At 36.0% G+C, this 24,727-nt stretch overlaps 1 protein-coding gene across 1 annotated transcript in view; it reads right to left on the reverse strand.

Annotated features, from left to right (window-relative positions):
• Nucleotides 1-24,727, reverse strand: part of ULK4 (unc-51 like kinase 4) — a 672,597-nt gene that overhangs the window by 419,077 nt on the left and 228,793 nt on the right. The window contains exons 21-25 of the mRNA XM_012652718.1: nucleotides 20,238-20,371; nucleotides 18,294-18,415; nucleotides 18,072-18,128; nucleotides 8,763-8,814; nucleotides 8,558-8,652 (exon numbers count right to left, since the gene is read on the reverse strand). Coding sequence (XP_012508172.1) covers nucleotides 8,558-8,652; nucleotides 8,763-8,814; nucleotides 18,072-18,128; nucleotides 18,294-18,415; nucleotides 20,238-20,371 — 460 coding nt within the window. The remainder of the gene's footprint in view (nucleotides 1-8,557; nucleotides 8,653-8,762; nucleotides 8,815-18,071; nucleotides 18,129-18,293; nucleotides 18,416-20,237; nucleotides 20,372-24,727) is intronic.

Below are 24,727 nucleotides of genomic sequence, written 5' to 3' on the forward strand. Positions count from 1 at the left end.
TTTCCATATTTATATAAATGTTTTAACTCAGATATAAGATATATAAAGGCATACTTAGCCTGAGTATGTAATTCAGTCAATTTTCATAATATGAACACACTTATGTGAATAACACCCACATAAAGGAAAAGGAAGGATATCACGAGGCCCCCTTGTGCCACTGCTGGTCACCACCTACCAGTCACCACCCAAGGGTAACCACTATCTTGACTTGTAATAGATTTGTTTTGTCTGTTTTTAAACTTTATGCAAGTGGAATCATGGTCTTTTATATTTGTTAACTTAAGCTCAATATTAAGTTCGTGAGATTTATCCATGTTGTTAAAGTCCAACTGTAGATCATTCATTTGTTCTGTTGTAAGATATTCCATGGTATGACTATACCATAATTTATTTAACCACAGATTGTTGATGGGCATTTGGGTAGTCTCCAGTTTGAAGCTATTAGCATTCTTGTATATGTATTTTGGTGAACATATGTTCACATTTCTATTGAATATATATTAAGTGAAATTGCTGAGCGATAGTATATACATCGTACAGCTTCCATAGCTACTGCCAAAGAGTTTTCCAAAGTACTTGTACCAATTTACACTCCCACTAGCAGGTTCTAAGTTCTGTTTGCTGTACATCCCGATCAATACTTAGTATTAACTCAAATAACTGGTTTAACTAAAACTAAATTATTCAGTATGTATTAGGTTCGAGGCTTTAGTTTAAAAATTGACAAAGGGGAAAGGTGCTTCATAACAAAGTATTATGGCTTAGCTTATTTTCTAAAGTCAAAAAAATAGAAATACATTTTCAGAAAATTATGTGTATTACTACTAGAACTTTCTAAAAAGTCACCTTTATTTCTCCCTTTGCTATGAGTAAGATTTTTTGAAACCACCATGAGGGGGAACAAATTCTCTTTACAAACGATTGTGGCTTTCTGATTGCTCTGTAGGCCAGACAGTTGACTTCCAACTCTGAGGCACTAAAAGGTCTTTAAAAGTCTGGGAAAAACATGAGTTAAGCACTTGTGCTTAGCAAGAATTAAATGAATTTAGCCACTTCCATATAATAAAGTATTGATCAGGAGCCTTGAATATAATGTGTGCTAACATTTCAAACAATTTTATGCTCCTTGGGGTATTGGATCCTCATCTTCATGTATTCCAGTCATGTTCAAGAACAAGTAATTAGAAAATTTCCCATGAGTTATAGCATTAAAAGTATTTTTTATGAAGCTAGTAAGTTGCAATGATACCTCATCTATCATAATAGAGGCTATCATTTCAATAATTAGTATGCTTGCATTTCCTGATTAGAAAATAATTAAATTTCAATTCAAACACAGTATAGATATTTATAAACACTGGATCTTAACAAATTAGCTATGAGGTTATTGTTCGTTAGGCAAAAGAATCAATAGCAACATCTCAGCAAACAATTTCTCTATTGAAGACTCAGAAGTCATTGTTCTGAAAATGACCATGACAAACAGAATTTCTAGCTATGGTGGGTATGGTTACTTGGATTAACTCTCTTACTGAAAACAATGAAAAATGTCAGATACAATATGAAAACTTCAAACCCTAAAAACTCTTAAGATCTAAAAAGATAGTGGGAAGACTTTCAGACCAATTTCTGAGTAGAGAGCTGAGGAGAACATTAGTGCACTGGACTGACTGTGACCAGGAAGCATTTACCAACAATACAAACATGAGGGCTCCAGTGGGGCCCCTGGGCCCACGTTCCCCCGGCATATGGAGTTTTGGGAGTCTCCTCACACTGAGCAGGGCACCTGCAAGAGAGGGGATTACACTCTCAGAGTAATGAAAAATCAGATCTAGTCACCCATTCCTCTACACACATTCATACTCCTGAAAACTGAGAAGGCTACCTGGGAAGTTATGGTCTCAGATCTACATTCTCATGTATTTACACATTAAATACAAACGACCTTCTTCTGAAGTAGTGTCCCAACTGGCAGAGCCCTTAGAAGCAGAAGCAAACATGAAGCCATTCGGTAGGAAGGAATATCCATACTAGGTTTCAGGGAATGCCCACAAATGGACTTCAAGGATGATGACCAGCACAGAGTAAACAATAATCAGGCCTCCAGGAAAACAAGATGATTTGGGCACAAATGAGATATAACAGACACCACAGGCAAAAGACAACTTTCATCGTCTTCAAATATTGGAATTATCACACATACTACAGAACTACACTTAACAAATGTGAATATATAAATCACAAACTGGAAAATATCTACAGGGAACAGGAAACTATAAAAAGCAATATAGATTTGGGAAAAAAAAAACAAACAGAATTTCTAGTGATGACAGACTTCTATAAATGAAAAATAACCAAAATCAAAAACTCAATAGCTGTATTTGGCAGAATGGCTAGAAGACAGAAATAGAACAAATTAAATCATTCAGAATGTAACACTGAAAGAGAAAAAGATGGAATATATGAAAAGACAGTAAGAAGTATAGGAAATACAGTGAGCAAGTTTAATGCACACGTGATCTGAATTGCTGACGGGGACAGACCAAATGACAGAGAATAAGCAGAAATAATGGCAGGGAATTTTCCAGACTGATGAAAAAAGGACAATCCACAGATTCAATAGGCACAGAGAATCCTAAATAGAATAAGTATAATATAAAGTTATACTTAGTTATATCATAGTGAATCTACAGAAAACCAAGGACACAATGCCCAAAAAACATTTTTAGGAGGACACAAGGGACAAAAAGAGAGATTCCCTTCAGAGGAAAAACTAAAAGCTAAAAGCTCAATAGCAACAATTCAGAACATAAAATAATGAAATAACATATGCACAATGCTAAACAATCCTAGCGAAAATAACTGCCAACCTAGAATTTAAGGCTCAGAAAAAATATCCCTCAAGAAATAATGACTTTATCAGCCAGACAGTTTGCCACTAGTACAGTCAAGCTATAGGAAACCATAAAGGATGTGCTTCAGTCAGAAATAAGAGAAGACAGAGGGAAGGCGTGAGAACTAAGAAGGAAAGAAGAACAAAGAAAGTAGTGAATATGTGGACAAATGTAAATGAACATTAACTATATTAAAGTAGTGATAACAAGGTCTAGCAGAAGTTTAAAAAAAGAGAAGCAAAGCAGACTTAAAAATACCAGACAATGATAACATATATATCATGAGAGACTGAGTGGAGTTAAGTAGGCTAAGGTCTGTATATTACTTAAGGAAAAGGAAGTTTCTAAGTTTAGCTTTTAATAAGTTAATATGCATGATGTAAATTTTAGGGTAAGCAGTAAAAGAACAGAAAGAGAGTATATAAATACCAACATTACACAGGGAAAAAACAAAAAAAGAAAAAGTTAATCAATAGCACAAAGAGTAGACAAAAAAGTATGCATGAAAAAAAGTTTGAAAGAAGATGGTAGAAAAAACAAAAAGATAGACCAATAAGTACAGTGCATAAATGGAGTACATGTTGCAGTTACAAGTCAAAAATTGGACAAATTAAATTACTTGAAAATATTATATTTTCATGACATAGATCTAAAATATAAAGAAAGATGTTGGAAGGAAAAGAATGAAAAAAGATATATCAGGCAAATATTGACCAAAAAAAGCTTGTATCATTGTATTAAGGTGGGACAAAACAGAGAGTAAGGCAAAAGACATTACTAGACATAAAGAAGGTCACTTCACAATGAAAAAAGACTGATTTCATATGAAGACATAATTTGAAATTTGCATGTGCCTAGTAACATGGCTTCCAAATATATAAAACAAAAACTATCAGAACTACAAGAAGAAATAAATTCACAATAGTAGAAGATTTATACATACTTCCCTTAGTAATTTATAGAACAAGCAGGCCAAAATTAGTAAGGATAGGAAAGATTTGAACAAGATGACTAACAAATGTACCTAATGGGCATATATTGAATACTGCACCCAACATCTGCAAAATACATATTCTTCTCAAACATACAGAACATCTACAAAAAATAATCTAATAATGGACTAAAAAGCAAGACTTAATAAATTTCAACAGATTGAAATCAGAGAGTATATTCTCTAACTTCAAAGCAATTAACCTAGAAATCAATTATATGAAGATAGTTATATGTAGCCATATGAAATTTAAATACACATTAAATAATCCATGAGTCAAAGAAGAAAAATAGAAAATATTTTAACTAAAAGATAACAATTCTATATACCAAAACTTGTGGAATGCTGCTAAAGTAGTATTTAGAGAGAAACGTAGTCTTAAATTCATATATTAGAAAAAAGGATGAAATATTAACAAGCTAAATATTTATCTCAAAAAGTTATAAAAAGAATACAAAATAGACTCAAAGAAAGGAGAAAGGAAATAAGGATTATTAGAGTACAAATAGATGAAATAGAAAAGAAACATTATAGAGGAGATTAGCAAAACTGAATAATGGCTCTTCAATAAAGTCAATAAAACTAACAAACCTCTGGTTAGATTGTTCAAGAAAAAAGGAACAATAAATATCAAAAATTTTAAAAGAAGACATCAAATTACACAAACAGTACAAAAAGATGGCAAGAAAATATTATGAACCTCTTTATGCCAATAAATTTTAAAAACTAAATAAAAAACCAAAATTATAGAAAACAAAACTAATAAAAACGGAATTAAGAAGAAACAGAAAACTATAAAGACAACCCTCACCTCCCTGAAAAAATACCCAGCTTCACAGGAAAATTCTGCCAATATTCAAAGAAAAAATAACTTCAACTATTTAGAGGAAAGAAAGGGAGGGAATACACCCCCCAACTTATTTTAGGAGGCTTGTAAAACCTGACAAAAGCAATAATCTTCAGAGGACTAGTATCCGTAAAACATAAAGAATTCCATGAGAAAAGGCCAACTCAAGAGAATACCTGAACAAACACTTTACAGAACAGTATGGGTATATCCAAATAGTCAACACATATGTGAAAAGCCACTCAGACTCATTAATAGTCTTGAAAAAAAAAACCAATTTAATACATATCCATTAAAAAGTCTAAAATAACAAGAGTTAGGAAGGGTGGGGCAAGCATCAGGTACTGCCCTGCTGATGTGAATGTAAACTGGTACGTTTCACCTCTTTGGAAAACACTACGGCATTTTCTAGATAAACTAAGTTTACGTATATCCCATAATCACTAATTCTTTTCTTAAGTATATATACACTAGAGATACATAAACAGCAATATGCATAGAAATATTGCTTATAAATGCCAAAAACTAGAAACAACCTAATGTCTATCAAGAATAAATCAAGGTACTGTGATTATTCATTTACACATATTCATACAGTAGGATACTATACACTGATGAAAAATTAAACAACACGGATGATTTACAAATACTGAACAAAAAAAGTAAGTCACGAATAAATGTATTCTGTATTGATAAAGGCTCAAAGTGGGTAAACCAATCTACACTGTTTAGGAATGCATACACAGGCCTATACAGAAATACACAGGAATGATTACTATCACAGTCCAGGTAGTGGTCACCTCTGTGGGTAAATTATTGAATGGTAATTTCCTGAGTGCTTCCTTTGTAATGATCTGTTAAGCTACATACACTTGAATACACTTTTTTGTATTTTACTTTACAATATATAAAATAAGAACAAGAAAACAACCAATTCTTTCTACAAAGAATTGGTAGAAATTTCCTTGTCTCAAAAAATAATCATCCCCTCTCTCGGGACATGTGTCTTTACAGCCATGAGCTACCCTGGAAGAAGTCAGGGCTCGTTGAAGTCATGCTTTTAAGAGGACCACCTAGAGATGGAGAGAAATGCTCTAGAAGCCTTCAGATGACTTCAGCCCTAGGCATCACCTGACCCGAACCACATGAAAGACCTGGCCTGAGTGAAAACTGACTTGCTGAGCTCAGTCAACCCCAGGAACCATGAAAGAGAATATCAAAATGATGACTGTTGTTGCAAAAATTATTCCTACCTGTAAAATTATATTTAAAATTATTTGTGGGACAGGAATGGAACCACTCAGGAACTGACAGCCAATCATCAGAGTAAAATCCAAATTCATTACCATGGCCAAGAGCTCCCCATGATCTGCTGCTCCTCCCAGCTCCTCCCAGCTCTACCCCGATCTCCTGAAAGACTGCTGTACCCAGCTGCATCCTCAACCACTTTAGGAGTCCTTGAGCAAACTCACTCCTTACTCTTTTTGCACTTCCTGCTCCCTCTGCCTAGAAAGTTCTTTCCCCCGATATGTCAGGTGTCTGCCCAAACATCTCATTATTGAAGAGATAATAATCTTCTATACAACATCACCACCACTTACTCACTCATTCATATCCTGATGTTTTCTTCATAGCACTTACTACTACCCAATATATTACATATTTATTTGAATATTTTTTATTGTCTACCTCCCTACTTAAATTGTAGGCTCCAAGGGAGCGGGTACTTTGTTTTGTTCACTTCTATCTTTCCCCTGTACCTATAGTAGTACCTAGTATATAATAAGGCAAGATAATCAATAAATATTGAATGATCACTTAAAGATAACTGAATATAAATAAAACTGACTTTAAGCCTTGGTTTAAACATTAAATCAGACACAAAAAAAGATTTTAAGGAAGAGTCACTGAACTTTATATTAATATTTTCCATCTTTCTCATGACTCTATACTTCCTCCTTAGAACTAAAATAAGAAAAATGGAGAGTTCAGAACTCTTAATATTTCCAAATTATCTTTTAATAACTTTCTCTAATACAGGGAGTCAAACACATCTAAACAGGCCTCAAAATTTAAGATATATAAATGCTCGATACTTTGAAACACCAACACTCTGTCCCACCAGCACCATCATTGAAGCAAATGCAATCTCATTGAAATGTTAAGAAATTTTTAAAAATAAATAAGAATAAAATTTTAAGAAAAATTTTTGAAGTAAATGAAAACTAGAAAAGAAGGGTATCTATAAAGGGATTGTGAAAAAACATAAGAGACACTTATATGGATTATCTACTTTTTTGAAGACTGAGTAGCTGGTAGTAATACCATCTTAACATCGTAACATTTAGGGACTTGCATAGTCTTCTAGATACTATTCCATAAAAACGTCAGGTATGTCAACCAGCATCTAAAATTCCAAATAAAGTGATCTGCATCTGATTTTAACAGTGATTCCTAGTTAAGAAAGCAAGATGGATACTTTTCTGGCATTCTAAACCCATATCTATAGGTTCTAAACCTAAATCTATAAACATTCTGTAAATTAAAAATTTTAATATGCATGCAATAAAAACCCAAATCAAAACGAAGCTAATTCCGAGATGTCACAAGCCAAGGAAGACATTATTTAAGTGAAGGATTCAATGCAAAAAAGGGAGCTAAGACTGTGTGTGTGTATGTGTACACGTATGTACATATGTACATGGGGGGTGAGGGGTGGAGGAGAATAATGTAAGAAAACAAATTCCAGAATTTAGTTCTACGATGGTATCTATGTGACTATGAAGGTGTCAAAAATTAATTTTTTTACTTCATAATTCCTTTTTTGATACAATTTTAATTTCTAAACTCAATACTTTCATTCATTATCATTATAGTCAGCCCCCAACTTCTTAGAGACTACTGTCTAAAATTCTGCCTGTAGGGTTAGTTGTTTGAAATTTGAAAAACATTTTCATATCAAAATCTCTTCTGGGTTATGCCTCTGATGCCCATATAATCTGTTATCCAAAATCGGTCACTATTGTTTGGGTCAAAGGCTAAATGAGACAGGAGGCCAGAACAACAGGCAGAAGCTGAGGCTCAGGCACACAGCTTCCCTGTACCAAATCACCAGTGCTTCAATAGGGGACAGCGGCAGGGACAGGAGATGGGAAAGCCACCTGCCGATGAAACCTAATACTACTCCTCACACCACAATCTCAGTTCTCCTCCTACCTGGCTCCTCTTCTAGGGGCCTTTCTGCAAACAGGAAAGGAGGGAGGTTTTCTTCTCTCTAAAGTCAGCACCCAGCTCACCTAAGGATCACTTAAAGACACAAGTTCTTAAATGGGGGCAATTTTGCCACCCAGAGGATATATGTCGATGTGTAGAGACAGTTGGTTGTCACAAGCGAAGGGAGATAGAGCAGGTGCTACCAGCATCTACTGGGTAGATGTTTAGCAGCATCCCACAATGCACAGGACAGTTCCTACAACAAAGAACTGTCCACCCCAAAATGCCCTTAGTGTCAAAGTTGAAATATCCTGCTCTAAGGGTTTATACTATGGATTACAACAAATAATCAGGCCAGAAGAAGCAGGCTGGGGGAAAGGTATGGACCAGAAGGGAAACAGAATAATGAACAAAGAAAAACCCCAGGGAAGTCAACAGAGAGGCAAGGGATTTCCTATGTTCACCCTGCCAGGGAGGGGGCAGCTTTTCTGAGTGGTTTTTTCACGTGAGGAAGACATATGAGCCAAGCATATGTAAACTAGGTCTCCTTTATACAGAATTACCAAATAAATGAAAAGGAGCTTTTTTTCAAAAGCTGCCAGAACTGACCGTAGAGCGATAGTCTTTCAATAAAATAGGATACTGTATTATTGCTTCAAAAGCTGACAACGTGATCTTGATAAATTCTTCTGATGCCATTTGTCCTAGAAACACAGTTAATTATGATAGGTGTTATTATTAATGTTATTGTGTTCTAAATCACAACATCAAAGTACCTCAAATAAAGACATAAAACATCCCATGGTTTACTCACCTATGGCTCCATCTATGTTAGTTTCTCCTGAGTCTACCGATTTAATATGACTCTGGAAAGAATAAAATTTTTAATAAATGGTGGTTTCAAAATAACTCTGAAATAAAATATAGGTAATTAATGTTTTGCCCAAAACCACACCTATTGTTCTTGGAGAAATAACTCATTGAAGGCATAAATACTCAACATATATTATAGATACTATAATTATAGTTTTAAAGTATGATTATATTAAATACTATACATAAATTATAAACTATAATCATTTTTAAATATACAAATCACTATCAATGAGATTTAGAGTTATAATAGATTCAATAGTAATATAAACACCTGCAAAAGTGAGAATAATATAATTGATACATAACCATTTCCAATAACATGCCACATTTACTTCTCTTACTACCTTGGAAATTAGTGACAATGCCACCTAGTCCGGTGAAATAGTCATCTCTACGGAAGGTGAAATCTCATTAATAGCTACCCTGAGTACACACTGCATCAACACACAGCAGTTTGGTTCTCATGGCCTGTCTTCAAATTTCACCACTGTTTTTGGTTCCTTCTAGGCACCTCCTACCGCAACCCCATTATCCATGCTCCCATGCACCATGCTTGTGCTTCCTTTGCAGGAAGACCTCCAGCGCTATTTGGGAGGCAGGCCTGAGCAGCTCGGCTGTGAGCTCTCTAAGGACTTAGCTCCCTGGGTGAGTGACCCTCCCTACCCCTGGCTGAATACTCCAGACAGAACAGCTGCTCATGAACATGTTCTCAATGAAACAATCACTGCCATGGCTATACTGGGCAGAGCACCCATGTTACTAATTTGCAGAGACACTGCAACAGAGTTCTTGCCCTTAGGCTCACAAAACAATACATATATAATATTTTATATATGATAACAAATGGCAAATAAAATATAAAATGACTCTGGAACTAAAAATAACTAAGCAATTAGCTCAGAGTAGAAATTGGTCTACTATTCCCCAAAGGTTTTCCTTAAAGTATTTGATAAATATAAAAGAATATATGTAACATATGCAAAAGAACATACATATATATTTTGTGTTATAAAGAACAAAGAAAACTCTTAAAGCCAGCAGTCAAGTTAAGAACTAAGAGATTCCCAACTGTTTGCATAAACTCCCCCATTCCATCTGCCTGCCTCTCTCCCAGAGATAAACACCATCATGAATTTATTATTTCTTTGGTTTTGGTGAATAGTTTTAACATACATACATGTGTTCTCAAATAGTTTATTGTATATATTTGAGCCTTACTGAAATCATATCAAACTATATATAGTTCATACAAATGGGACAGTGCGTAGCCATTAAAATGTTCAGAAAATCTAAGACCTGAAATTATTAGGTCATTAAATATGAAATGTCCAATTTCAAATCCAAAGTGTAGTTTACTATATCTCAAACAAGAAGCAATACAATTAATTAAAGTATGCACCTAAAGAATAGACACAGTTTTGCCATCTTAACAGTAGCTTATTTACGCCAGTGGTGAAGAATCCTGGAGAGCGAGTGGCCGTGAAATCGCGAAAGGCATTTTCCAAAGCCTGTTGAGAATTGAATATTTTTCCTTTCAAGAAGTGGTTCAAAGCCTGGAAAAAGTGGTAGTTAGTTGTTTCAAGGTCTGGTGAATACGGTGGATGACAGCGTGTTTCCAAGTCCAGCTTCTGTAGTTTGAGCATCATTGTGTGACACGTGGTCACGTATTGTCTTGAAAAAGAATTAGCCTGTCTCTATTGAATAATCTTGGCCGTTAAATCACAAGCATCCTCATCATTTTATCCAATTGGCTGCAGTAGACATCCACTGTAATCAACTGACCAGGTTTCATGAAGCTGTAGTGGATAACACCAATACTGGACCACCAAACAGACACCATTAGCTTTTTTTTTTTTGTGATGAATATTTGGTTTGGGGCTGTGTTTTGCCACTTCATCTTTATCCGACCATCATACCAAACACCTGTGATTGTCAAAAAGAATCCATTTTTCATCACATGTAACAATACGGTGTAGAAATGTTTCACCTTTACATTGTGACAGCAAAAAAAAAAGCAAGCTTCTAGATGATTTCTCTTCTGATGCTCGTTTAATTAATGTGGAGCCCATCTATCCAGCTTCTTGACCTTGCCAATTTGTTTCAAATGGTCCATCATTGTTGGAATAGTAACATCAAACCTTGCTGCTAATTTACACATAGCTTGAGATGGATTCACTTCTACTCACGATTATCCACCTTTCAGCTCATCATTATCCACCTTGGTCTCAGGTCACCCATGTGGCTCATTGTCAAGATTAAAATCAACAGAACAGAACTTCTCAAACCATGGACCTACTATGCATTCATTACCCACATCCTTCCCAAACATTTCATTGATATTTCGAGCTGTGTGTGCTGCATTGGTTCCACGACAGAACTCATATTCTAAAGTAGTATGAATTTTTGACTTATCCATGGTTTCACAAAAATTGCTCTAAAAAAGTTTGTAAGATAATCACAAGCCAAAACATGTGTTTGAAAGACTGAGGATGTTCCTTCACAATAAAAAATAAAGCAAGAAGTGTCAAAGTGACATGTCAGCGATATCAACTGTCACACTTAGTACTTAAGGGAATCATACATTTCCTACTTAATAAACTATATAAAACTAGAAAAAAACCATAGGGGAAAAGCTCTATGACATGGGCCGGGCAATGACTTTTTTAGATTTGAATCTAAAAGCACAGGCAACAAAAGCAAAAATAGACAAATGGGATTACATAAAACTAAAAAGCTTCTGAAAAGCTGAGGAAATAATCAACAGAGTACAGAGACAGCATACAGAATGGGTGAAAATATCTGTAAACCATACATCTGATAAGGGGTTAGCAGCCAAAATATATAAGGAACTCAAACAACTCAATAGTAAGAAAGCAAATAACTTGATTATAAAAATGGTCAAAGGATCTGAATAGACATTATTTAAAAGAAGATAAATGGTCAAAAAGTATATGAAAAAATGCTCAACATCACTAATCAGGGAAGTGCAAACTTAAAGTACAATGAGTTATCACCTCAAACCTGTTAGAATGGCTACTATCAAAAAGGAAAGAAAGCAAGTGTTGGCAAGGATGTGGAGAAAAGGGAACACATACACACTGTCGGTGGGAATGTAAATCAGTGCAGCCATTATAGAAAATAGCTTGGAAGTTCCTTAAAAAATTAAAAATGGAACCACCATATGATCTAGCAATCCCACTACCGAGTGTACACCCAAAAGAAATAAAATCAGTATGTGGAAGAGATATCTGTACTCCCATGTTTACTGCAGCACTATTCACAATAGCCAAGATACGGAATCGCCTAAGTGGCTATCGCCAGATGAATGGATAATGAAAATGTGGTAGATACACACAATGGAATACTATTCAGCCTTAAAAAAGAAGAAAAAATCTTGTAGTTTGTGGCAACATGGATTAAGCTGGAGGATAGTATATTCAGTGAAATATACCAGGCACAGAAAGACAAATATTACTTGAAGTTAAAAAAAACTGAACTCAGTAGCAGAGAGGAGAATGGTGGTTACCAGGGAGATTTAATGTACAACAGGGTGAATATAGTTAATAACAATGTGTTGCATTCTTGAAAATTGCTAAGAGAGTACAGTATAAAGTGCTGTCACCACACAAAAATGGTAAGTATGTGAGGTAACGGATATGTTAATTAGCTCAATTTAGCCATTCCATATGATACATATTTCAAAACAGTATGTTGTATTTGATAAACATATACAATTTTTGTCAATTAAAAAATGTTTTAAAAGAGAATTTAAAGATATGGGAAAATAGTTAATATGCCATGTAAATTTTAAAAAGGCAGAAATCTATATAGATACAGCATGATCTCAAGCACATGTATCTGCATGTGTCACATATGTGTTATACCTAAATAGTTTTTTCTGCAATACAAATGCACATATATGAATAGAAAACGTTACAAGGAAGCAACAATGTTAACAATGGTTGTCTCCTTGTGTGAAGTTATGGGTAATTTTATTTTCTTCAAATTTCATTATAATTTTCCAAATTTTCTTTAATAAGCATGCATTTTTATAATTTAAATAAGCAAGCATAAATTACCTTTAAAGAAGAAAATCTTAAAACAAAGACATTTATTATCTAGGTTAGAAAGAAAATCAAAAACCTAGAAAATGCAAGCTCTTTGAAAACTGAAAATACACAATACCCTAAATTCTCTTTTCTCGTCTATGAATAAGCAAACAAGACTAAAACATAAATAATGGAGTTAATTTTAAAAAGAGGCAATGTATACTTTTCATAATAATTTGGTGGAAATAGTTTCACAAAATTCCAAAACGGGAACATAACTTTTATTGAATAAATTATGGATTTGATGCTGAATAAAAAATTGAGAGAGAGAGAGAGAGAGAGAGAGAGAGAGAGAGAATGATTTTTGACTTAATTAAATCTACTTAAATGTCTTTGGATTACTAAATCAAGAAAAGAAGGCATAGAACAGTATATATACAATGATCCTTTCTGTGTAATTTGTTAAAAAATATATAGATAATACACAAATGCTGGTGATATAAATAATAATTTTTGAGGAAGAGATCACAGGAAAGAAGGAGCACTGGTTCCTTTTGGAACCTGAGACAGGTATGCTCCGCTTTGCATTTTCTGCCTTTGTCCTGTTGGGATTTTCTAACTACTCATATGTATTACCTTTTTCTCTCTGTTTATATCAACAAAGGTTATCTAAATGGTGAAATTATGGGATTCTTTTAACTTCTTTTCTTCCTATACTTCCCCTATTTAATTTAGAAACAATCCCTACTGAATATTTCATTGATTTACCAATTTCAATGTCTTTTGATATATTTCCTCTTCATTCTCAGCATAATAGGAAGTAACAAGGTGAGAGTGAGGACAGGGTAAGAGGCATCAGAGATTTAAAGAGAAAGGGGAGCACATAAATAGTCATCTACATGAGCATGGAGGTATATCAATTAGGAAAATAAAGTAGGCGTACCAGTCTGCAGAGTGAACAGTCATGTATTTTAAGTGAGACCTGCTACTTTCACTATGTTTTTCTCTAGCCATATTTAGCCACCCAAAGCAGAGGCAAAGCAGGTAGAGACTTAAATTAGCATTAGGATTTGCCAGAGGAAGACAATGAAGGAAGAGAGAGGAAAGGGAGCTCTGGGTCTACACGAGGCAGCAACTACGGCTGGACCAGGCACTCTGCATGGAGCAGAGAGAAGGTGAAGAAGCCGGGCCTGGGAGGGCAGGACGGTGGGCGGGAAGCTGGGAAGAACAATTTAAGTCTCAGAGGAGTTGAAGGGCGGTGGGAGTTGGGGAGGAGAGGCAGGGATCTGAAAATGAGGGGTGGTGGCCAGACAAGGCGATGCTAACAACAAGGTCAAGAGTCTGGCCACAGGGGCAGGCGGCTGAGGGGAAGACAGACAAGCTCGTGGGGAGAGAGGCAGCTGAAGATCTAAGAGGGAGATCACATTCTCCAGAAATGATGGCAGGAGTAGCAAGGTGAGGCTCACAGTGAGTCCAATGCTGAAAACGAGTTGAGAAACGAGGAACAATGACCCAGAAATCTGCAGATGACCACAACACAGAGGCTAACATGGGGCATCTTCAGATGGCACGAGCTTCAAAGCTGGGAGTTTCAGCAGGAGAGGAGAAGGATGGACACCCATCCCACAGTTAGGCCCACTGGCTGGAGGAGTGTGGGGCAGAAAACAGCCTCGACTAGAGGGCAGGAAGGACAGCCATGCCCCGCAGATGGGCCAATGCTCTCTAATATCATTCAGTACCCGCCCCTCAGAGAAGCTAAAACAAGCTCCTACAAACTGGGAATATGAATTCATGGTCTGTTAAATGGGAAAAACTCATAACAAGAACATCTGTGTGGCAACAAATAAGTATACAGTATATTTTTTAAAATACAAAGATGCACTATCTCTGCTTCATGTACATCTGAAGCCAAAATCTCACCCCTATAATAAAAATCTGCAAAGGGCAGGAAATATGGTTTTTGTAGCAAACTATAACCACCAGAAAGCCATCATACTTTTATAAACTAATGGGGCCAGAACTTAAACACAGCAAAGTCTTCTTCCTCAGCTCATTAATCAAGAGCATTTTCAAAAGGACACAAGAAATACTGTGAGCATTAGGTTAATACACATGAGTTCCCTAACATACTTGCTTAATGTCATTACTTTCTGTTTCCCAGCCCCATTCAGTGGAGCCCAATTCTTTTGGAATACCAAAAGAAACATGATATTTACCACAGAATTTCCCTACAGCACGTCCTTGACTTGACTGCTAAAACCTGGAGAGGGAGCTAGGTGTGATGATGACAGGCTGCTTCTGCCAATAAGAAGTGACAACAGCCATTATCAGCTGGGGTGTCCTCTTTTGCCAGGAGCCTTTCAAAGCTTGATGACAATGGTTTAAAAGTACTCTGCTGAACTGTTTCCAAACACTAGTTTCTTTAAAATATAGGAAGGCTAAAATTCATTTTACTTGGGGAAAAAAAGGTTTACAAAAAGTTAATTCCTAACTCGTGTCTCCGTATATAAGTAGTATCCTGAATTTTTCTACCAAAAACAAAAATGTGCATAGGTCAAACAGGCAAACCATGCCCTGGTGCCCTTATGAAAAATGAAGCCAGTGGGAAGCACAATTCCAATGCCCTCTCTGGCCCACTCCTTTAAGATCCTTTAATGAGCAGAGATCAGACCAACCCTGGTCACCATCTCCACACTCACCCCAAGGCAGGCCAGCGGCTCCTGGAGATTTGCTTTAGCAGAAGCCCAAGAAGTTCTTGGCAGCAACTTGCCGCTCCCGGACACAGCTACTAAAGAAGACTAAGTTTGAATGCCTCAAATTAAGGCATATTTTTGAAATATAAAAGGATGTATATCTTCCATAATACAGTAGCTACTCTATCAGATACATTTTGAAAAATATTGAAAATAATATTTATCTCAAGATGGACCAATAAATCTTTCAAAACACAACGCTCAACAAAACACTCCAGCCTAGGCAAAGAGCAAGATCTGTCTCTTAAAAAACACAAAAACAAAACAAACACAATGCTAAGTATGGGTAAATATGAATGGACTACTTCCTCATGTCACCAGAGCCGAAGCAGTACCATGCTCTAGACAGTTTCACACAATCGTTCTGTGGACTGAGCTACAGAACATTTATAACTATGCTGCCCTGCCCCCTCCTCATGAAAAAAGAAACCCTGGAATAAGTTTAGAAAATCTCTGTTTTAAAGCAGAAAACTTGAGACTTTAATATGCTAATCTGCACTGTAAGTTTCTTAGGGGCTGTGTAGGATGTTGGATGAGTTGACTATGCCTCATGGCACCAGCAGGGCACTGGAACTTGAATACTATTTTTGGTGTCCTCTGAAAATACTATGAATTAACTCATCCAACTCTCAACAATTCATAATAATGCGTACAAGAACAGTAGGGATAACTAAATCCAGATCCTGAATTTTAGTCGGTAATTCTCTCCCTTTGCTAGCATTCCATCAGTGTCATCAACACTAAGTATAAGGAAAGGTGAGCACACAAGTCAGGCCAACAAACAAACACAGTAAGAAAAATAATGAAAGAATTCTGGAACTAGCCATCATTTAAACTAGGAAAACAGCCTGAACACAGCAAAAAGACCTCCAATTTATTTGCCAAACTATCTATATTTAGGTGAGATTATCAAGGAAAAAACTGCTAAAGATATTTTCAATATCATAAAGATCTTTAAATCAGGCAAGTTATTTTCCATTCTATAAAGGGCCTACACTGAGAAGATCCCACAGAACATCCACAACTTGCAAAGAGTACTCCTGTTCCCAGGCCTTTCCTCAGTGTGGCCTCCTCCCTCGTCTCTGAACACAGTATGGCAAGGAGCAGATGAGTTCTCCCTGACAGAGATCTATAATTCCTGAAAGTCCATGAAGACTTTTATGTTGGAGACACTTGGTAGTTTCTTGAAAACCTAAAGCGTGCCCAGTTAACATAGGCAGAAAAAAGTACTACATGTGAAAAGAAATTAATAAAAGAAAGAACATAGGACAATTATACCTATTTCGAACACACACTGTGCCAAAATATTCCAAGGTGGGCTACAAGGGCAAAATTACCATTTTCAGGCATGATATGTCAGTGCAAAAGGATTATAAATATAGAATTATAATCATGCTAAAATGATGCCTATATTGTAACTTAAAATAGATAAAAACTAAAGATGGTCACAGATGAAAATTCTAATAATTTCCTAATTTATAAACATGCTATGAAAATTATCTATTTCCCAGAATTCAGGATTAAGACACTACAATGACAAAGCTTTGAAAGTGAGCACAAAAAGGACGCCTACTGCATTACCCAAACACGCTGCTTCCTGTCAGCAACCTCCACTCAATATTTGTATTTACTTAAAATCATCACACTGCACTCTATGATGAACCTTCTAGAAAACTATAGTTTCATTTGTGGGTGGAACAAACTAACAATAAAATTGAGAGGTCTACTTCATTTTAACTAGATACCTCTATGGCATTTGGAAAATCTCAGTTCGGTTTATTACTAACATCAAAGTAAGACAGGAGACACCGTGTGACAAACGTCTTAGCTTTCCCTTTGTACAGCTCCTCATGTCATTAACGATACATACTGTAACTTCCACAGGCAAGGGAAAAAGATAACATCATTCATGAACCACAATCTAAACAAAAAGATAATTTTTGTGAACCAAAACTGAAGTCAAAGATAGTACAATGATTTGTTTTTCATTTCTATTAATACCTGTATCATCAAAATTTAATTAAAGACTAAACTGAGCTTAATGTAGAGAAATGCCATCATAAAAAGAGACACTCACATGACAAGACAATGTCATCCAAAGCAAATAATGATGATAAGATATTCCTAGCATTCCATTTTCACCAGTTTTATTGTTTTAACTTTTTTCATGACGTTTAATACCGAAATCTATGAAAGCATGTCTATGGACTTATTTACCCTGTTTGGGCTGTCTCTGAACAAAATACATTATCAGGAGAGAATGTGTTTTTTCTCCAAATGTCAAATTTTATTACAGTCAACAGATAAAAATATAAAAAGGTCACTTCCCTAGAGACAAATAAATACCACTAAGATTTTTAAATTACCTCATTCTGACATCAAATTCCACAAACAGTAGAGACAGCCGCATTTTTATTAGAAACAAGAAAAATCTGTACTACTCACAAGAATAGTTCCGTAACTGAAAAGGAACTCTTCTGTTACAACTTGAGGTCGAAATACCTGTGTGATGAGAGTTTCTATAGATTAAATACTGAAAGCCATGTACAATTTTAATTCAAGAAAAAGAAAAGAATTAAAATGTTTTGTTTGACTTGACATTTCTTGGCTCCAGTTGTCCAAGAAGGGAGCCATGTTTATATCCTTTTTCCTCTAATATGACAGTACCTGTGAGGTTACGAGGTGAAGCACTATCGGCATCAGAGGGAGACACATCTTCAGTTGCTTCACTTGCACTGTTGATGGGTGTCTGCGGCCAGAAACGTTAGCCAAGGAGTTAAGAATGTCACCTGCAAAGCACAGCCCAAAGCACACACGGAGGTCAAAAACCACAAATACTTAGGTACCATTGGGCACTGCTTGAATACTAAAATGGGACTTCTAAGGTAATTAATCTCCAAATAAAATAAGTGGGTAGAAGGTATGTGATTTTATTCACAAGTTTTGAAATTATAACCGGCACTTGTGGCTTCTGGGGACAGAATATGATATTCTGCATATACACTATCAATGAATTCAACCTCTCATCTAGAAATTAAAAATAAAATTTATAATGATTATGATAGAGTAGTGGTTTTAGAAATTTTTTCATAGTTTCCAAATTTCAACTCTGGGCACTTATTACTCTTATAAACAGGAAAATTTATTTAAAAAATTATATGTTAACAAATTATAGATTGCAATTTTTAAAAAATAGAATGTGATGGAAGTAAAAAGAGATCAATTCTCCAAACTTCTCATTCAATGATAAATCCAATAACAAATAAAATTTGCTTTGCGGACATCAGAATCTTATCATCATATCCTAAAACAGGGTAAGTCTGGTAACAAGAAATGCAGCTACCAATTGACCAGATCATAGCCTTCAGGTTCGAGATAAAAAAGGTTACAACCCCACTGGGTGCAGGGGCTTCCGCCTATAATACTAGCGGATTGGGAGACCAAGACAGGAGGACTGCTTGAGCCCAGGAATTCAAGACCAGCCTAAACAACATAGCAAGACTCTGTCACTACAAAAAATAGAAAAATTAGCTGGGAGTGGTGGTGGCATGTGCCTGTAGTCCCAGCTACTCGGGAGGCTGAGGATCGCTTAATCCCAGGAGTTTGAGGTTACAGTCAGTCAGCTATTATGATGCCACTGCACTCTAGCCTGGGCAACAGAGCAAGAACCTGTCTCAAGAAAATAAAAATTTTTAAAAAAAGATTACGATCCAAAAAAATTGAAAAAAAAAAAAAACCCAGAGAATAGTGATAACCAAAATAAATTTTGATATGCTCTATTTTCAGTCATTAATAGGGAAAAATAATCTCCTAAAGTATTAGTAAGGAGTAAAAAGTGACTGTCAGCCATGAGGACATTTTCATTACTTTGATTTAATATTCTGAACTTCTAAGTATACGTTACTATAATAGCTTGGATCACATTTAACATTCTAGACATTTCTGGTTTATAGCCACATCTGCTGGAAAAGCATGGAATGGGATTTAAGCTACATTTATGCACTTCTTAGATTATTTTAATTTCTGCAAATAATGAAATAAAGGATTTCTTTAGCTATAATAAAATCCTTTGCAAATAATTACTAGAATATGTTATCTTAATTTTTCAAATGAAAGAATATTTCAAATTTTAAATATCAAAATTCTTTAACATTATACTTCAACATTTTACTTTTTTCAAATGAAAATCTATGCATTTTAAAGCTTTTTAACAATAAATAAATTTGTGTCTCTAATTTGAAGGGAAATTTTTTTCTTCAGATTTAGGCAGAAAGAAATCTTGAGAAAAGTTCCCAAAATAATAGCTTAACTCCAACTTTAAGCAATCAGAAAACTTTTCTTTTCTTTCCTTTCTAAATTGCCAGTTTACCTCAGATAATACTTCAGTGTAACTGTTAGCCTGCTCATTGGCTCAGTCATGTCACTGATGTAAAATAATTATAAAAACAGATAAAACAAATTTAAATTTTGAAACTACATATTCATGAAAAAGTGTCATTGCACTCGCCTTCAAGAACGGACAAGTAAGATTTTAAAAAGAGGTGACGCCTAAAAGCCAAGTCATGGAAAGGTTAGCCAGAAACAGGGCCTGAGGATGCGACTCCAATTTACCCAGGATTCGTGGCAGTTCCTGCACGATGTGATGGATGAGAAGATCCAGGCATTTGGACAGGTATTCATTGCCACTTTGCTGCTCCTTGCCTGGAGTGGTCTTTCTGCTGTCTCTCTCGATGTACATCACCAGTCTACATACAGGAAAGTGCAAAGATTACCTCATATGATAAAACAGTTGATAGCATCTGTCCGAAAATGCTGCCAAGGCAAGTGTTTCCAGAGGGCACAGTCCCAATCACGTTGGCATTTAGATTTGTAACAGCTTGTCAGACACAGTCAATTTTCACGTTAGAAAACTCAAAACATTTATGCAGAAAGAAAATAAGGCAACTTTGAATCTTTCCACCAATGTACTACAAAATAATGCCCTGATTTCATCTCCCTTTGGCCAGTGGAAAGTAACAATATTCTCCAGATGATAAATGAAAGACAAACAAAGATGTCTGGACAGAAGAGGGCTCTCGGTGTTTCAAAGATTCAAAGTAGAACCACAAATTGACTGCATTTTTGTTGACATTAAATTTGCTTGGGACCCCAGGCAATTCACACAAACTCAAATTCTTACAGTAAATTGTGTACATAAATCCAAAGAAAAGGTTTCATTTTAACACTGGTTATGTAGATAGACACTATCTAAGCACCTAGATTTTACATGTCACTCTGTCCACTAGTTTTATAATAACTGCCTTTTAAAGATAACTTATTTCTTCTTCAAACCACTAGCATTCATTAAACATTAATTTCTGAACCAACTGTTTCCAACCCAGAACTGGGGAGCACACTGGATCCATTACCTTAGATATTTAGGGTGTTGTTACAAAGTTTTTCCCCCCTTTGCTGGACCCCTAGTCACCTTCCCAAATTCCCATTCCATTCAACTCTCTAAAAGGCAACAAGTCCACTGATTTCATTGTGCAAAAGCCCCTTGTTCTCCATCATCCATCTCTCCATTTCTGTTCCCAACCATCCCACCCAACTTTTACTGATCAGAAAGAACTTCCAACCAATTCCCACTGTAAACTGGAGACAGAGTTTTGTATACAATACATACATACATATGATATAAAGTATAGTGACATCTTGACACTTAGCATTTATATGTCTCTCAATAGATTTATTTGCACATTTGCCTTTCTGTTTATTACTATCTGGAGCTTTATTAGTGAACACATGAGGATGAACTCAAATCAGGAGGTTAGCCTTGATTCCTTATCAATCAGTTAGCATCCTCTGTTCTAGGCATTGATGATGGCCCTAGCCACACTCTAACCAATATATGACACTGGTTAGAATAAAAAGAGAATATTGATAATCAACAGAAATGTATCAATACTACTTGAAAGTAACTCACAGCACAAAACTTGCTGATAGTAAGTAAACCACTGAAGAGTAACACTCCCTCTATTTCATGATAAATGGACTCCAAAAACATCAGCCATATAAGTTGTGATGAACTGAATGGGCCGGCATGGAGATCCCAGGGACCTGCAACATAACACACTATCACTGTTGTCTGGAGCTTCCAAGAGAATGACAGTGATTCCAAAAGCCTCTTAATTAGTTGGCACCTGTTCCGTCTGCCCAACTAAGGAGAGAGACCAGAAAAGACTAGGGACAACGGGAATTCATCTTCCCTTTCTGCTTCCCAAGATGGGTTGCCTGACATCTTCCTACCTAGCCTCACCGTCTGAAGGACAGCTTTTTCAAAATTATAAATGATGGCACTTCAGTGCACCCACTCCAAGATAAGTATTTCAAACACCTCCTCTGACCATACCTGCTCTTATTCCAGTACTTCCACTATAACAGTTCCTCAACTTCCTGGGAACCTGTACTAATTGAATCCATGACATGTCCTCCCAATCCATCAGCCCTTTCTTTTTTTTCCCCCGCTTTCCTCCTGACTGAATTATACCAAACCATCTGTCATTTGATTACACTCTTGGTGCTCTTTCTTTTCTTCGCACCCATCTAGCCAAATGAACTCTGGATGAATCTGACAATCTATTTTATCTCACAATCTACCTTCCACACACCTGCAGAGAAGGATGCTGAAGTTAGTTAAACATCGGGCAGATACACACCACTATAAATGCAAAACAATATTGAATGGCCCAGAACAGTACCAGCAATCCAACTATACTTCCTTGTCAACTTATTCCCACAGTCAATTTCCTAATTGTCTTCTCTTCAAACCCCTAACCTTCCATCCTCTCCTGAGACTCTCAGTGAGTGATTATGCCTCCTATCATACACAAAAAATAGAAAGTATCTTAGAGAAATCCCTCTTTTCAATTCCCATTATGCATACCTATGGTGCATATTCTAGCCCATTCTATTCCCATTATGCATACCTACGGTGCAATTCTAGCCACATTTCCTCCTATTACAACAATGGATCTATCCCTCCCTTCCATCTGTGCTTTGGATCTCATTCCCTTCTACCTTCTCAGAACCTTAAAACTGCCAATAACTCATTCTCCTGTTATATACTCATTCTCTCCCATTTAACAGAACACTTTTCATGCTCTTCTAGCAACTGCCCTATTTCCTATCTTCTCCCCTTCTCAGTCAAATCTCTTAAAATATAAATCTAAACACACCATCTCCACTGTTCAACCTACTTGTTCCTCAGTCCAGCATTCATTCCTATCACTATGTCCAAGGTCACTGACAATCTCCATGACATCAAATCCAATGGGCATTTGCCTGCCTTCACCTATTTGACAAGTCAGCAACATTCAAAACTATTGCCACTCCTGTTCTTCTATCATAACATCATACTTTCCTAGTTTTCTTCTCCAGTTTCTCTGGCTGTTACTTCTCTATCTTTTGCTGATCTGTGCTCCTAAATCAAGACACTGTGTTTATCAAGATGCAGTTCTCGGCCCACTACTCTTTCTATTTGACCCAGGCTATCTCATCCCTAGCAATGATTTAAATCACCATCTATATACACAGATGTCTTCCAATTACATATCTGAAGCCCAAACAGTCTCTAAGCCATAAACCAATCTATTCAACTGCTGACTTGACATCTGCCTTTGTCTGTCTCAAAGGCGCTTCGACTCTGTATATCCAAAATAAACATCATCTCACCAAACTTGGTTGTCTTCCAGAGTACAAACCAGAAACTTAAGCGAGTCATTCTTAATACCTCCCTTTCTCTCACTTCCTATATCAAGTCAATTATTAAATATTCCTCAAACCCTTACCCTTCTCCACTCCCACCAAGTGAAAGCTACCATATTCCCTTCTCCAGGACTATTACAATAGCCTCCTAGTTTATCCACTTCTACTCTGTCATTGTAATCCTTGCACACCCTACATCTAAACTAATCTTGTCCATCAAGTCACTCCCCTATTTAAAACCCCTCAATGGTATCCCATTGTACTTAATATGGGAGTTCTTAAAACTGCCTATCATAACCTACAAGGTCTGACCCCCAACTATCTCTCCAACTTCATCTTGCTTTCTCTCTCCTTCCAGTCACACCATCCTTCTTTCAGTCCCTTAAAAGTAGTACCTGCCCCGAGCAACAAGCTACTGCCCTTGTCTGGATGGCTCTCCTCTTCCCTCCTTGCCAATAAATTCATATACATAATTCAGAATTCACCACATTTTCCATAGAGCTCCTTAAATCCCTCTATGGTATTGTCTCATAGCATGGAATACATTAAGGCCTTACCCAACTGCAATTTTATAATATATTTTTGATCGTTTGATAATGTTTGTCATTACAGTAAACTTAAAAATACCTAAAGGCAAGGACTATATCTGATTTCGTTCACCACATCCTTCCACTTCTGGGCACAGTTCCTGACATGAATTAAGTTTTCAATAAATATTAGCTGAATAGGTAAATACCGCTGTTGAAACTAAGGAATTTCTTGGTTCTTACTATTCCCAAGACCCTTTTCTTAATTTTACTGTTTGATGTGTGTTTGTTTGAAATTTATACTGCTGGATTATATAAGGGTAAAAAAAACGAACGCTTAGAAAAAAATACCAGGAGAAAAATCAAAAGACAAATGGGAAAAATAATTCCAGTCCGTATCACAAAAGGTTAATGTTACATACGTACACACACATGCACACTCATATACCTCCCAGTTAATGATTAGAAATAGACTAACAAAATGAGAAAAAAATGAGCAAGGGATAGGAAAAGGCAGTACACTCAGAAGAAAATATAAATGGCTCAAGCAAAAAGATGCTCCACTTTGCTTGTAATAAGAGAAATATACATTAAAATGACATCTTTTTTGACTTTTTTTTACCCTTCACATGGCCAAAACTGAAAAAGTTTGATAACAAATACTGCCACAGAGACCCTGAGGATACTGATACTCTAGTACATTGCTGTTGAAAGTGTACAAATCCATAGAGAGTAAGTTGACAATTTCTTGAAAATTAAAAATCTAGTAATTCTACCTCTAGGAAGAAATTATCCTATAGATATACTTGTACACATATGACACATATT

The sequence above is a fragment of the Propithecus coquereli genome, unplaced genomic scaffold (genome assembly GCF_000956105.1).
Source record: "Propithecus coquereli isolate 6110/MARCELLA unplaced genomic scaffold, Pcoq_1.0 Scaffold1, whole genome shotgun sequence".
Lineage (NCBI taxonomy): Eukaryota > Metazoa > Chordata > Mammalia > Primates > Indriidae > Propithecus > Propithecus coquereli.